Source organism: Triticum urartu, chromosome 7, assembly GCF_003073215.2.
Source record: "Triticum urartu cultivar G1812 chromosome 7, Tu2.1, whole genome shotgun sequence".
NCBI lineage: Eukaryota > Viridiplantae > Streptophyta > Magnoliopsida > Poales > Poaceae > Triticum > Triticum urartu.
The window spans coordinates 40,951,925-40,967,449 of record NC_053028.1 but is presented as its reverse complement, the minus strand read 5'-3'; the positions used below and the strand labels follow the sequence as shown (position 1 = coordinate 40,967,449).

General features: G+C 48.1%; 2 protein-coding genes across 2 annotated transcripts; both read right to left on the bottom strand.

Annotated features, from left to right (window-relative positions):
- Positions 1–75: 75 nt before the first annotated feature.
- On the bottom strand, positions 76–3,374 carry LOC125520340 (protein cornichon homolog 4-like). Its single transcript, XM_048685234.1, has 4 exons — positions 3,107–3,374; positions 1,579–1,760; positions 602–724; positions 76–506 (listed from the first exon to the last, which is right to left on the bottom strand). Exons 1-4 carry the CDS (start codon positions 3,170–3,172, stop codon positions 473–475), a joined length of 405 nt encoding a protein of 134 aa, XP_048541191.1. The 5' UTR covers positions 3,173–3,374; the 3' UTR covers positions 76–472.
- Positions 3,375–11,627: 8,253 nt separating this feature from the next.
- On the bottom strand, positions 11,628–13,430 carry LOC125518283. Its single transcript, XM_048683174.1, has 3 exons — positions 12,936–13,430; positions 12,463–12,844; positions 11,628–11,668 (listed from the first exon to the last, which is right to left on the bottom strand). The coding sequence occupies exons 1-3, from the start codon at positions 13,428–13,430 to the stop codon at positions 11,628–11,630; spliced, it is 918 nt and encodes a 305-aa protein (XP_048539131.1).
- Positions 13,431–15,525: the final 2,095 nt, after the last annotated feature.

The window sequence follows — 15,525 nt, the reverse complement described above, 5'->3', positions numbered from 1 at the left end:
TCAACTGAAACATGAACCGACAGTGCCTACTCTGCTTGCATACCCATCAATCAACAATACATATCGACCACGACATCAACATAATCAACCGCATTATAAAGGTGCAAGGCAACACAAGACATGAAAATGTCAGTTCCAACAAAACCATGCACAGTTGGGTGCAGCAATTCCTTTGCCCCATATGAACGGATGCACGATCAAATAAATACGGAATGGCTCCTAACTTACATGTTATGTTACACGCACAGCAGGAGATTTCGCACTAGGCGCGAGCAACAAGAAGCACCCTGGACACGTAGTCTTCGCCCTTCTGCTTGCATCGTTTCTCTAGACACCCTAAAGTTATCCAAAAGGCTTTCATATGAATAATAACGGCATCGGAGTAGGTGTTCAGCAGGCCACGAGGACACCGTCGTAATACCTAACTAATGGCTGCAGGACCAGGTTGAGCTATCACAGTGTTTCTCTCATTCTACTCGTGCTCCTCCAGTACACTCCAAATCATCCTGCAGACAAGCACAGAAACAAGAGGCAATTATGTTCCTTCTTTGCTGGTTGCACACTTGCAGTGATTATAGCAAATGATGTCTGTTATGTTTACCAGAACAAGGACAAGAATAGGAGGACGATAAGAGCAGCTATCTTAAAAAGACGGCGCTTCTTCTCCCGTGAAAGATGGTTAAATATCTCTGTCACATCTACAAGATGCTGCCGCCGCTGGTACCTGCAAAGACAAAAGGTTACACTTATACGCAACATATAAGACCAAGAATGGCACATGCAAAAACTTGCAGTGAGAACCTCCTAACCAAGTAGAGCTAATCATGAGTTCAAAAATGGATATAGTAAGGTTATATGTGACACCATGTGTTGTGGTAAAAAAGATATTCAGGTAGCACAAACAGTAAGTGCGCGAATAATCTGACAGCAGGTCAGTGTCCTGAAGTCCCAAAGTCAATATATGGAGACAAAAGCAGAATTTTAAAGGTGCAACTCCTATTCTTAGCATCTCTGCAGAGCATGTATGGCCAATTTTAGGTTAGGTATAATTTACAGCTGTATATGCCTAGCAGCTTGTGATTCCAACCAGTGACGCCATATTTGCAAGCCCATTAAATAAATCTACCTTTCAGAGATTTTCACACCAACTTACATGACGATATTGTAGCACAGTACTTAGGTGCATCCAAATATCGTAGGAAAATAAAATAATTTCCAAGAACTTAGATCATGAAAACACCTTCAGAACATTATGTGTAAAGTACAAAGACTGGAGCAGGAGAAGACTTGGGTCCTTATCTCTAAATATTTCTATCAAAACTAACAGTCTAACAGAACATAAAAATAGATGTATCAGTCTTCAGCACCCATTTCCCCACTTTCTTCTGGTTCTCAATTCTCATGTACAATAAGAAATGAAGCATATTACTATTTCGAACTTTCAGTTAATCTGTTAAACTATGCATGGTACGTTATGTAGCAGCTAATGTTCAATAAACAATATACTGACCACAGCTTAGAGTAACCATATCAGTCGTTTAAAAAATGTAAGGCAAACAGAAGACAAGAGTCACTTACAATGTATAGTTATAGTACACCATTGGGGCAGAAAGCAAGAACATCGCCCAATGCCCAGATAAGAGGAATAATGCACTTAGAAGTGCTTGCACTATAAATTCTGGCATAACCACTTTATTGATTCGAGAGGATGAATCAAACGGGTTGATATAATCGAACTCCAGATCTGCCAAGCACATCAACTGTAAAAGAAACATAAACCGTCAGGAATAAGAATAACTTTCTGGCTAATCTTACTTATGGATGTTGTTGATTAACATTAAACATGAGTAACGAGCCATGCAGATTCCACCTAAAGCAATATGAGCAAGGATGAACGATCCACTTCACATGAAACAAAAACAGTCAGATTCTATGTTTAATGAGGAACATTAGGAAATACTAAATGCCAAAGCAATTCGGCAATCAAAATCAATGGAAATACTCCTTCCGTATCAAAATATAAGACGTTTTTGCAATATAATTTGAACTGCAAAAACATCTTATATTTTGATACAGAGGTAGTATATATCAATGACTTTCCCTCTGTCCTACAAGAAAATCAAAACTAGTTTGCTGAAATGTTCATCTCCCATGAATGGTGCATCTAAGCACTGAGGAAGTTGCAGCTAGAACCAACAATACAGTAGCAAAAGCTAGATAATGGAAGACAGAAAATGGAGTTGGGAAAAGTATACAGTAACAAAAGAAAGAAGGGTTGGGCAAAGGTAGTACTCTGTTTATTCATTCCAGAGGATGAATCAAAGTAGTACAAAAGCTAAGATACTTCACCCAATTAAGGGCAAAGATCAGAAACCATTACCCGAGACTTAAACACGGGATGTTTGACATCAAGCAAGCTGCAAAGATATTCTAAGTTTATAACCATCCACTAGCTGATTCTGATCTCTAGAGGTATCATGATAGACCAACAAGTAGCAGGACAGAGGGTGGAACTCGTATAGCCCTACCAAACTGGGACAAGAGCATTGATTGCACATTTGGTGAACAAACAGCACCACAACAAAACCTTCAGTACGACCTTACAAAAAGAGATTCATTTACTGAACATACTGTGTGCTAAGTACCTAACAGAGCACCTAATGCGTCTACCAACAAAACAAATGAAATCGATTTTAAGCACTGAAACTGATTTTCAGAGCTGCAAGACTAAAAACGACGGTTGCCGGGCGTTAATTCTGGGTTACTACAGGCTAACGCAGGACGAACATGTGGAGATCTGGACGCAGAAACCGCGCACGAACCAGCGCCAGCAGCAGAAGACGCAGCGGCACCCAACCCCCTGGCGCTCCTCCGCCAGCCAGAAGCTCCAAATCCGCAATCCGCGCCTCCCCAAACCCCGGATCGCCGGAGAATTCGGCTCGGAGAAGGCACAAATCCGCCGCCCTCCCCTTCCCAAAATCTCGCCAAAATCGCCAGGGGGTTAACAGACGCCAGGGCGGAGATCGCGTCGGGCCCAGGGGCTCCGTACAGCCCGAGGCGGCTGCGAGCGGAGACGAGACGGGGCGGGGCGGGGGGTCTCTCTCACCTGGAAGATGACGAGCACGATGAGCGCGACGACGAGGAAGAAGGCGGCGAGCCAGACGAAGACCATCTCGCCTGCCCTGGCCGCGCTCCGCCTGGTCGGGGGTCGGGGGCGGGGCCGTCGCGCGGCCGCCGGCGGGGTGAGCTGCGACGCGGGGGGGATGGGGGGGAGAGTGGGGGAGATCGCTGAGAGACCCGATGCGCGTGGCTTGCGAGCTGGGTCGGGAAAGCGAGGCCGAAACTTACTGCAAACGGTAGAAAGGGGCGAGATGAGATGGGACTGAGCTGAGCTCACGCCGTGCGTGCGTGCGCCGAGAAGAACATTTTCACCGCAGGGAATCCGCGTCGCTTCCTCTCGAGGGCAGATCTCGCTCTTTTGGGTGAAAGCGTGTCTCGCCGGTTTTACACCTGGATTTACTTTCCAAGACTACTAAGGGCATCTCCAGCCACGCCCTCAACAGGATCCCCCAGGCCACTTTTTCGGCGCCGGCATCGAAAAAACGGTCCAGTCGCGTTCCCAGAACGCCGAAAATCGCCGGTTCGGATCTTTTTTCCGTCCGGCGGTCACAGGCCGAACCCGGCGCGCTGGGGAGCAGTTGGGGGCTCAGCACGCCTGGCCCACGCCGACAGGGGAAAAGTCAAGGTTTTCTTCCCCCGACTCGCCTCGCACCCCCCGCGCCCTCGGCCACTACTAGCTATATCCCGGCGACGGTCGCCACCCTACTCCGCTAGATAGCCATTCCCCGGCGGAAAATAGCAGCGCTTCGCCGCGGCAGCCCCTCCCACAGCAGCTGGGCGTTTCCGACCGCCGTTTCCGGCCGCGGAGGCGCGGTTAACGGCGGGTACACGCCCACCGAGCGCAAGGTGTTCGGCGTTTTGCCTGTCTCGGTGATGGACTCGGATGAGGAGGAAGAGCTCGCCGCGCTGCTGGAGGAGGAAGCCGCGGCCGACGTCCAGGAAGAAGAGCATCTCATGGTGCTCGCCGCCCTCGCCCAGCTGCTGGCGAGCAATGAAAAGCCGCGGCGAGGTGGCTCGGCGCGGGGCGGGTGAAAGCAAAGAACCGGCATCGTCTCCGAGGCTACTGCATGCTCTACTCCGACTACTTCGCCGATGCTCCACTTCATGGCGAGAGAACATTTCGGCGTCGTTATCGGATGAGCCGAAAGCTCTTCCTCGGGATTGTGAATTCCATCCGGGAGTTCGACAACTACTTCAAGTGCAAGATGGATTGCACTGGCGCTCTTGGATTCACCTCCATCCAGAAGTGCACGACAGCGATGAGGATGCTTGCATATGGAGCTCCCAGTGATTCACTCGACGACTATGGGCGCATGGCCGAGTCCACCAGCATAGAGTGTTTCTACAAGTTCTGTCGGGCAGTGGTGGCAGTGTTTGGGTCACAATACTTGAGAACACCCAATGCGGAAGACACTGCTCGGATCCTAGCCCAGAATGCAGCAAGAGGATTTCCTGGGATGCTTGGAAGCATCGACTGCATGTATTGGAAATGGAAGAATTGCCCATTTGGTTGGCAGGGGATGTACAAAGGCGCCAAAGACGGTTGCAGTGTGGTGCTTGAGGCGGTAGCCACACAGGACCTCTGGATTTGGCACTCCTTTGGTATGCCAGGAACTCACAATGACATCAACGTGCTGCAGTGCTCTCCTGTTTTTGCCAAGCTCGTTGAGGGCCATTCTCCTCCGGTGAACTTCGAGATCAATGGGCACCAATACAACAAGGGGTACTATCTAGCTGACGGCATCTATCCGAGATGGTCGACATTTGTGAAGACGATCTCAAACCCTGTGGCAGGAGGCAAGAACGCCTGGTTTGCGAAGCTTCAGGAGGCTTGCAGGAAGGATGTCGAGCGGACATTTGGTGTGCTCCAATCTCGATTTGCTGTTGTTCGGTACCCCGCTCAGACCTGGTCCAAAGATCAAATGTGGGAGATTATGACTTGCTGTGTCATCTTGCACAACATGATCATCGAGAGCGAGCAAGAAGACCCAGTGTTTGACACTGAACCATACTACAGGCAGGGTCCTCTAGCCGAAGTTGATCACCAACTACCGGCAACTTGGACTGCCTATCTCAGTATGCGTCAGGAGATCCGAGACCCACAGGTGCATCATCAACTGTAGAAAGATCTGATTGAGCACCTATAAAGGCTCAAGGGGGACGCCGTGTGATGAAATACGAGTTTTTATTTGTTGAACTATATAATTTGTATTGAACTATTTGTTGTTGTACTATTTTGTTGAAGTATTTGATTTTTCTGTGATGAAATATGTGATAAAAAATAATTGTGTTGATAATTGAACGCCGAGACACGGCGAAACCACGCCGAATATGGGCCTATTCTCGCCCATATGGGCCTTTTATTCATCGAAATTGGGCTGCAAAATGGGCCAATTTCGACACCGGGGGTGACGACTGGGCGCAAAACCGCCCTCAGAGCCGATTGTATCGCCGGCTCGCCTCCAGGGGGCGATTTTTATGCGTCCTGGGAAGGGAGGGGGGAGGGGGCAACGACTGGAGATGCCCTAAGAGCATCTCTAGCAGACCCTGCAAACCACCGTTTCTGAAAAATCGTTTATGGTATCCCGTAAACGTTTTTTGCAGTATGTCGGCGCGCGCTGCAGGAACTGATCCTACATATGATACAAATTTAAACAGACTACTTCGCGCTAAAGACATCTCACCGGAGTTCATCGGACCAACATAGCATAGCCCGGCACACGGGAGTTCACACGCATGGAATAGGGGAGTTTTTAGTACAAATCATAATTAAACATAACCGAAGTTTAAAATCGCATAGCTTAAGATCTACTCTTCGCCAGAGCCGCTGTCACTGCCGTGGCTGGGCGCCGGCTCGTTGCCGTGGAGAGTGTTGCAGATCAGCATGGAGCGGAGGGTCGCCTGCAGCTGGAACTCCTCGAGGAGCGCCGGCACACGTGCGGCCGCAACTACATCTTCGGTTGTGGCGGCCTCCTTCGTGTTGAACCACGCGACCTCCGCCTCCCTACAACGCTACAGCGTCGGGTCGAAGATGTCGCCGAGGCGACGGAAGTTGGCTCAAGCCGGAGCATCGGCACTGTGGAACTTGGCGTCGCGCTTGCGCGCCACCTCCCACTGCCTGTCCAACACGGGAGGGCGGAGGCCGGAGCCGCCTGCCTCATCGCCCTTCCTCCGCTTGCGGCGACGAAGTCACCACGGGCGTTGCCTCCATCGCGGCAACCGAAGTCCCCGCGGGCGCTGAAACCCCTACTGCTGCCAAGCCCCGCACCCGTCGTCGCCATCTCGTGAAGATCCACTTGAACAAACCGTGGCAAAACGTTGTCGGATGGGGATCGATTTGTCGCCGGAGTGGATGATTCGTGGCGAAGATAGAAAGGGGAGAAAGAGGATCGATACGCCAATCACCCCGGATCCGGCATATATACCGAAATCGCGGACGGTTTACAGGCCTCCCTAAACTTTATACGAGTTGGGCCGTTTTTGCGGTATCTACTCGGGCCGATGGCTGTCCCGTAAATGGCCGAAAAAGCGTATTTATCTGCTAGAGATGCTCTTAAATAGGTGGCACCCCCTCCTCCATCTCCATTGTCATCTTGGGGCATTTACAACACGCCGCAAAACGAAATCACAGTCCGTCCACAAACACGGATATGGGAACTGTCAATCCAAGCGCATGTCATAAACATTTCAGCGCATTTTGAACTTGAATTAAAAAATAAGATGAATTTTGTGCTAGCCGGACGATTCTCATTTAAACCAAATAAAGTTTGACATTTACAACTAAGTTGGACAAATTGACTAAAATTTTAAAAACCTAGAAAAAACTAAGCGAGATAACGGACGGTAACGTCATACGCATGCTCAGCCTGGCCAACAGGACCTCCGTCGCTGCCGCCTTCATCGTCGTTGTCATCAGGGTCCTTCCAGGGGCGAAAGGGCTTCTGCAGGCCTGATTGGCCGCCACCTACCGCTCGCGGTGCAGCCGCTTGGCTTCCTCCTTCGCCGTCTGCATGTCCGCTTTGGCTAGCAGTAGATAAGTCACTGCTCACCCATACATCAAATCTTCAACTACTCAAAAATTTAAGAAGTGACTGCTCAAACATGCCCCTCCATGCTTAATTTTAAGCAAAAAATGCATTCTTTATGAGCTCTCCCTCCTCCCATTGCCCTCTCCTCTGCAATCAATCTTCTCCGAGCACCACCTTGGTCTTGTCGCCGCATGTTGCAGTGTCCACCAGTCGCGCCAACCTTCACCAGAGGCACTAGATGCTTCGCCTCTCTCGTTTCCCATCCCTGCTCCATGCAGTGCTGCAGGAGACGGATGCCTAGCCACACAAAACAAAAGCCGTCGACCGCCCCCCTGCCGCTTGCAACCAACAATGAGCAGAAGCCCGCAGCCACCTCAAAGCACCGTTGTTAGTCGCTGATGCCAAGTTCGACAAATCAGATCGTCTTAGACCACACCATTGTGCCACCAGGAGAATGGAGGAAGAACCAATTCATACGAAGAAATGCTAAGAATGGAGAGGATAAGAACCCATTCATATGAAGAAATGGCCAAACCGTTGGCAGTGGATGACGGTTTTCTCTACACCTTCCTCACATGATGTTAGGGCATATCTCTCTCTAGTTGGTTTTGGTGTTGATGACAATGCGCTTTGCGTACTAACCATGCGCATTGAGCATTTCAGGTATTCTTATATATGACATAAAACGGTTTATTTCCCCATGGTACAAGAAAGAGCAAAGATGGTTTAGTTTTTATGTTTCTTTTCGCTGATTTGAGTCGTAGGAAAACTGTACTATTAAGAGAGAGGGGGGGGGGGGTTTCCACATTGAAAGGTTTCGATGGAATCAACAAGTACACAAACCAAATGCACCCACATACCCTTCCTAGCCTTTGGAGCATCCTTCTGTAGTGCCTAGTTCTACCAAGTGGAGGTTTAGCCGTAATACTACTTCGCTTGTAGTACTACGTGTACTACCACCACTCTTTCTGTATTGCAAAATATTGGTGGAGTACCTCTCTAGCGCGGTGCCGCAAAAACAGAATCGCTAGACACGGATACAGACCCGTCCATCCGACCACATGTTATAAACACCCATATGCATTTCAAACGTGCAAGCCTGACGATTTTCACTTAAAATTGGATAAACTTCGACATACTACAACTAAATTGGACAAATTCAACTGAAAATTTAAAAACCTAGAAAAAACTAAGCGAGGTACCAAACGATAACCTCGTACGCATGCCCAGCCTGGCCAGCGGGACCTCCGTTGTCACCCACTCCGTCGTTGTCCCCGTCAGAGTCATTGGCGCCATGGTCCATCCAGCGGCGGAACTGGTAGGGGTCGCGATAGTCCTGATTGGCTGCCACCTAACGCTCGTTGCGCAACCGCTTGGCTTCCTCCGCATTGCTTGCATGTTGCCGCCGCCTTCATGGCTGTTTTTTTTGCTAACAGGACTTAAGCCTCTGCTAGCCCATACCTCAAATCTTTAGCAACTCAAAATTTTAAGAAGTTACTCCTCAAATTTCGCGAATATGGAAAAATGTTCGCGACTTAAAAAAAGTTGGCGACTTAAAAAAAGTTTGCGACAATGAATTTGAAAAAAAGTTCGCAAACGATGAATTTAGAAAAAATGTTCGCACCTTTAAGAAAATGTTTGCGAACAATAAATTTTATTGGAAAAGAAAATATGTTCACGAATGATAAATTTGGAAATATGTTCACGAACAAAAAAAACGCGAATATGAGATAAGTGTTCGCAACTTTGAAAAGTATTCACAAACAATAAATTTGGAAATATGTTTGTGAACCACAAATATTGTTTGTGAATATGGAAAAAATGCCCGCGGCTTTAAAAAAATGCTCGAACGATGAATTTGAGAAAAATTCAAGAACAATGAATTTGGAAAAAAAAATTCAGACAATAAATTTTCAAAGAAAATAAAATATGTTCGCGAAGGATAAATTGGAAAATATGTTCACAAACCACAAAAGATGTTCGCGAATATGGAAAAATGTTCACAACTTTAAAAATATTGTTAACATTTTCAAATTTACAGGTCGTGACTTTAAATGTTGGTTCACAAACACATTTTCAAATTTATCATCCCCGTACATTTTTTTAAAGCCGTGAACATTTTTTCGATATCCGTGGACATTTTCTGAAACCATGAATTTGAATTTATTTGGCTTATCATGCCCTGGAATTTATTTGCATATTTTTCGTCACCAGCCGTTACCTTGCGGGGCCCCTGTCCGTCATGTCACGGGCAACGGTGCTAGCTGGCCGGTCAGGTGGGGTCAGACGGATTTTAGACCAAAATGACACATCTACCGCACTTTGATGACCTAAATGCCAATTTTCATAGTTTGATGACTTATATGATAACTTAAAATAGTTTAGAGACCTACAATGCACTTCACCCATTATCTTAACATGCTATCATGCATACCCCACTAAATTTAATCCTCTTATCATGCAACTATGCCACTTCGCCATGTCATCGTCCATGGAAAATATCCACCCTAACAAGCCGGTGCATGCCCTAACAAGGCGGTGCATGCTGCTCATATTTAATTAATACTCCCTCCGTTCTTAAATATTTGTCTTTCTAGAGATTTCAACAAATGACTACATACGGAGCAAAATAAGTGAATTTACACTCTAAAATATGTCTGTATACATCTGTATGTGGTAGTCCATTCAAAATCTCTAAAAAGACAAATATTTAAAAACGAAGGGAGTATTTTACAACTACTCCCTCCGTTCCTAAATATAAGTCTTTTAAACATTTCAAATGGACTACAACATACGGATGTATGTAGACATGTTTTAGAGTGTAGATTCACTTATTTTGCTCCGTATGTAGTCACTTGTTGGAATTTCTAGAAAGACTTATATTTAGGAACGGAGGAAGTATATAGTAATCCAATATAAAAAAATATATGTACTTTGGTTTCATTCTCATATTGCTAATACAAGTATTGTACTTTCCTACTGCAGGATCTCATAGAAACAACTGCATTCAATTCACACAACAACACGCAGTGTATCATCTTTGTAACAGTTTGGCCCCTGCGACTAAAAATTAAGCTCTTCTCTTCTCGTCTTGCTGTACCCAACTAGTATGAACTTGAACATAGCTTACATCCCTATCTGCCACAGGCCGTAGTTATGCTGAATGATGTGGTGCTATCTTCCATACTGCCATCAGAATTCGGAAGAGGAAAAAACATCACTGACAAATGCTGCCATCTGGTAATTAACAGCACATATTACAGTACCAGTTACACACTTAGTTGCCTGTGTGAGCCTCACAGACATTTCTTAAGCCTGAGTGGGTAATTGTCCCAATAGTAGGAAGAGAGGAGCAAATTCAGTTTGGTGAATTTTGTTTAGAAAACTTGCGAACGTTTCTTTTTCAGGAAACCCCTATCAAGTACGACGGATCTCAAACGAAAGAGTGAATTGCTAAAGAGAACACAGCAAGAACAACCAAATGACAGCAGCAAACATCTGAACTCAGGTGCTCAACTCACAACAAGAACCACCAGATCGGTGTTGATATTAAAAGATGCTTCATCTAAGCGACGATTAAGCGGATAAGATGGCAACTATTACAAACCAATGCCACTGTATAATTGTTCACACAGGCTCTCAAGTTTAGAACCGCAAGTGCAGAACAGATAGGTTCCTCCTGTCCGGAGAATGAATCAAGTTTAGATAGCTGAAAGTATGAAACACACGAGCTGCTGGGTTTTCAGGCGTTGTTCTGAATTCTCAACAATCTGTTGCTAAAACAAGACATTAATAAAAGACAAAGGATGCAGCTGATGTACAAAACCTGAAAACAGGTGTAATGTGTACAGTATAAACTAGCTTTCATGGAGAACTCCTTGATAAAATCTGAATCTTGTTAACACATTAGAAATCCCTTTCCTGCCCCCTTGGCCGACACACAAAACAGCATAGCTAAAAACACCATCAATAGCTCACAGGAAGAACAGACCACGGTTTTCATTTACACGCGAAATGCATAGTCTAAAAGGAATGCAGGAAAGTTGCAGGATCATCCACTCATTGCAGGAAACCACTACCTTTTCCAGTTATGATAAAATGCATGATCTACAAAAAGTTGCAGGATCATCAACTCATTGCAGGAAACCCTTCAGTGAAATGCATCGTCTACTAAGCAGTGGCAATCACATCACAGGGATGAATGTCAGAAGAGCGACACTACAGCAGCGACTACTACGACGAGCATCACTACAAAATTGTTCAGCCATCGGAGGTCAAAAAATGACAGGGGTTACCCCTGCCCTGCCTGAGGAACAGAGAAAATTTAACAGGCAGAAGAAACACGAGTATTGCCGAGTTTTCTCAGCCTATATTATCTACCTATAGGCAAAAGTAGGTGTCCAGTTCTGCTGTCATTGTATCCGAGGCGGCGAAACTTGTGAACAGGTGAACTTTCAGGAGTCCTGTTTTGATCTTTCTCTACGCTGCGTCAACATCCGGGTGTCGCAGCTCATGATAGACTGGATCAGCAGAAATAATGAGGCAGTTAGGCGGCAGGCCAATAATCGATATAACAATATAATGAGAACATCAAGAAATGCAAGTAACTAAGCTTCTATGCACTATCTATTGTAGTAGGATACAAACTGAATTTTGTTCACAGGATAGAACCTTGGTATATTCTCTGCAAAGAAGGGATGAGATGACTAAACTTGGTTTGGCATTTTAGGTTCCATAATAATTTCTACCACCTTCAAAGTTGAGACAAACTGAATTATCTGAATCGAGAAAAGGAGCGTGGAACCATGCTACTAGGTTCAGAGTTCAGACTATCATTTACCAGGTGTACACTACAGACTGTCATACTGATAAATCCACATGACATCGACACCTACTACTATTCCCATTCAGGTACTTTTACCATTCTACAAGACTATATCAGTTTCATACAAGTCCGCAATCCTAACAGAAGATAATATCATGATCAGATTAGAACTCCACTAAAGTAAAGACTCTGAATGTCATGTTCATGTAGTTAGCAGTATCTACACCTACATCTGTGCATTGTGCACAACAGATTCGAGACCACCAGTGCATTTCTTGCCAAAGAAGATCAGTGTAGGAAGCAGATCAACAATCTAAATCTCAGAGTTTTCTAAAATAAAAGGCAAGACCAATAATACAGCTAAGAACCTAAGATACAAAACCTGAAAACAATACAGCTCATGTGCAGAAACGAACACTTTGAACATCTGAATCAAGGACAGAAGTTGTGCCATGGAGAGAGAGAGAGAGAGAGAGGGAGGCTCTGCACCTTGGGTCCCGGAGAGCGCCACGATAATCTCGAGGGTCTCGCCGTCGCCGCCGCGGGGCAGGTCGATGACAAGCGGGGTGAGCCTCCCGTGGCGGCCGGCTCGGACGCACATGACGAAGCCGTCGGGCAGGTCCGCCTCTCCGAAAGAAGGCACCACATGACGAAGCCGCGGGGCAGGTCTCCCGTTGAGGACGCCGACGCGTATGTCCAGTTCCTCGTTCAGGTGGAAGACGGACCTCCCGAGGAACGGGAACACGTTCCAGCCGTTCTCCGGGTACAACCCCTGGGAAAAGCCGTTCTCGGTGAAGAACCGGATCGTCCGCCATGCCTCTCGCTCTGGCGGCCCGAAGATGATCCCGGAGAAGCGTCCCAGCACGCGGATCTGCGGCATTTGAGGAGATCAAAGAAGCCCAAATGCGACCAGGAATTGCAATCGAGAGGCGAGAAGAGTCATGGCGAGCGAGCGAGCTCACCGGAATCGGGGGTGGAAGGTCGGGAGCTGCCTCTCTGCGGGGAATGCGCTCGACGGCCCAGCGCGCCATGGTGCTGATGTAGTCGCCGTCGACGCTGACGCCGGTGTTCCAGCGGCGGTACCTGCCGTTGGCGCGGAGGTAGCGGCCACCGACGGTGCGGAGCAGGACGTCGCCCTGGGAGCCCGCCCTGACGACCTCCCACATGATGTCCGGAACCACCGGATGGTCGTAGTCGCGCTGCCCGGCGCGGGAGCCGCGGTGGCCGGGCGGCGCCGGCGCGGCCGTGCTGGCGAGGTAGCGGCCGTAGGCGGCGCTGTGAAGGAGCAGGTGCACGCCGCGGCCTCCGTCGGGGCGGAGGTGCACCGCCCACACCGCGTTCAGCGAGGCGCGCCCACGGCGGAGGACGACGCTCTCCCCGTCGTCGGCGGCGTGGAGGTACCCGCCGAGCGCGCGGTTCCGCAGCCGCACGTGGTGCCAGTCTGGGAACTGGTCCATCTGTCGGTCTCCGGCGGTGGAGGGCGGTGGGGATGAGAGGTTCTTGGTTTGCTGGGGCTCCGGCGACGGCGAGGCGAAAGCTGTTGGTTGAGGCGGTTACGCTGGGCGCCAAAGCTAGGTATTTCAAGGTCGCCGTCCCGGGCTGTGGGCAGAAGGTGGGCCTGCAGGCCGTTTTCCCGGCCCGGCCCACACAGGCTCGCTACAGTAGCCCGGTGAGGCGACGACGACAGCTGCATCAGGGTATGTTTCCTTCGTCTCCGACCCTGTTGTTGCGGCATCTCCTCCGTCGTAATGGTGGAGTTAGTGAAGTTCGTTTCAGAAGCATGGCTGGCGATTGTCCTACTAGTTGATGGCAACGTTGGCTCGTGCAAGGTTCCGACCGTGCTGGAACTGGACAAGTGGTTGTTGGAAGGCGGATCCGGTGCCGTTCACCGATAAGATCAGTTTGTTCTGGCGGATTCGGGATCGGGGAAGCACAGAAAATATTCATGTTCCACGCGCCACAAAGACATGGGCTTGGGTGTTCGTGCTGGCCCTCTTCATCGAGCCAGAAAGCCCATAGGTGATGGTGCATTCCGGTTCCAATGGATCTCCGGTGGACGTCTGGTCGTCGCTGGTTTTTCGGTGGTAGGCAGTTTTGGTTCCATATGCAGGGACTTTCAGATACTTAGTTATTTCTTGTTGGAGGTGTTTTCTGCAGAGTTTCAACAAGGTTGTATTCTCTCATGCTCTCCTGTTATTTCTGCGCGGATTAGTTGTAACCTTGTTGTTTTATTAATATAAGCATGTTGACCTAAAAAACATTTTGATGTTTGTCTTTCTTTGTCTTTGTGTAATTGTCTGACATGAAATTATGTGATGTGATGATTGGAGCCTTATTGTTTGAGCAAGTTGGGCTCTCATGACCCCAGCAGCCAGCCCTCGCCCCCATTCGCCGCCCACCACCCATCACCCACCCTGGATCCATTGAGATGCGCCGCCGCTCTATGTCCCTCATGCCCATCTGCTTGTCGACATATGTTGAGCCCTACGGTGTGGGGCTCGAGGTTGTTTTGGGAGAAATATTTGACTTTGAACCCGTTGCGAAACGACCATGGATAGCAACGGGAAGCGCAGTCGTTTGTCGACCGTCTGTTCCTAACGGGTCATTCGATGAAGCCAGATCAGGCATTGGATTGGGCGTCGTAGGAGGCGTCGTTGATCCCACGGGTTCAGCGGGAGAGGCCAGTGGGGCCTCCTGGTCAAGGGCGTTAGCATCCCCCTTATTGAGTTGCGGCATGATCCTAGGTCGCAAAATTTGGGAAACGGTCTTGGAGCATCGCGCGATCTTCCAAGATAGTGCCCATTGCTGCATTGCCAGACCACTACACCTTGACTTGTTCCACCATCGAACCATCCTTCTGGTGCCACATCAACTATAGTTCTTCCACGGGAATTTCTAGTTCGTTGGAACATATATGAAGTTCAGGAGCAACAACCGTACCAGGGAGAAGTGCTTGTCAGAGTTGTGAGACATGAAAAACATGATGGACTAAAGCTTGTGGCGGCAGCTGTACTTTATAGGCTACATTGTTGATCTTCTCGATGATGGGATAATGCCCCTAGAACTTGGAAAAGAGCTTATAGTTGGCGCGGGGGCAACCGATGTCTGCACATAGGGTTACAGCTTCAGGAAGACACTGTCAGCCAACGAAAACTTGTGGAATGAGCGTTTCTTCTAAGCATTGAGCTTCATGTATTGGCAAGCACGGTGGAGATGCTGCTGGAGCAAGTCTTGGACGACCGAACGCTCTTCGAGCCATGTGTGCAACAATGACACCGAACTTGTTATATCTGTTGTAATTCCCCAGTGCTTAGGCTCATGACCAGCTTTGAAAGGAGTCATTTCAATAGCAAATTGGTGTGAGGAGTTATACCAGAACTATGTGAGAGGGACCCAGAAGCTCCAGCGGCGAGGACATGCATGAGTGAAACATCGCAAGAAAGTCTCTATACATTGGTTTACACACTCTATATGGCCGTCTTTCTGAGATGGTGTGATGGCAACATGGGGGTCTAGGAGTGAGAAAATAGAGTGGAGGAGGAGTGCTGAGAT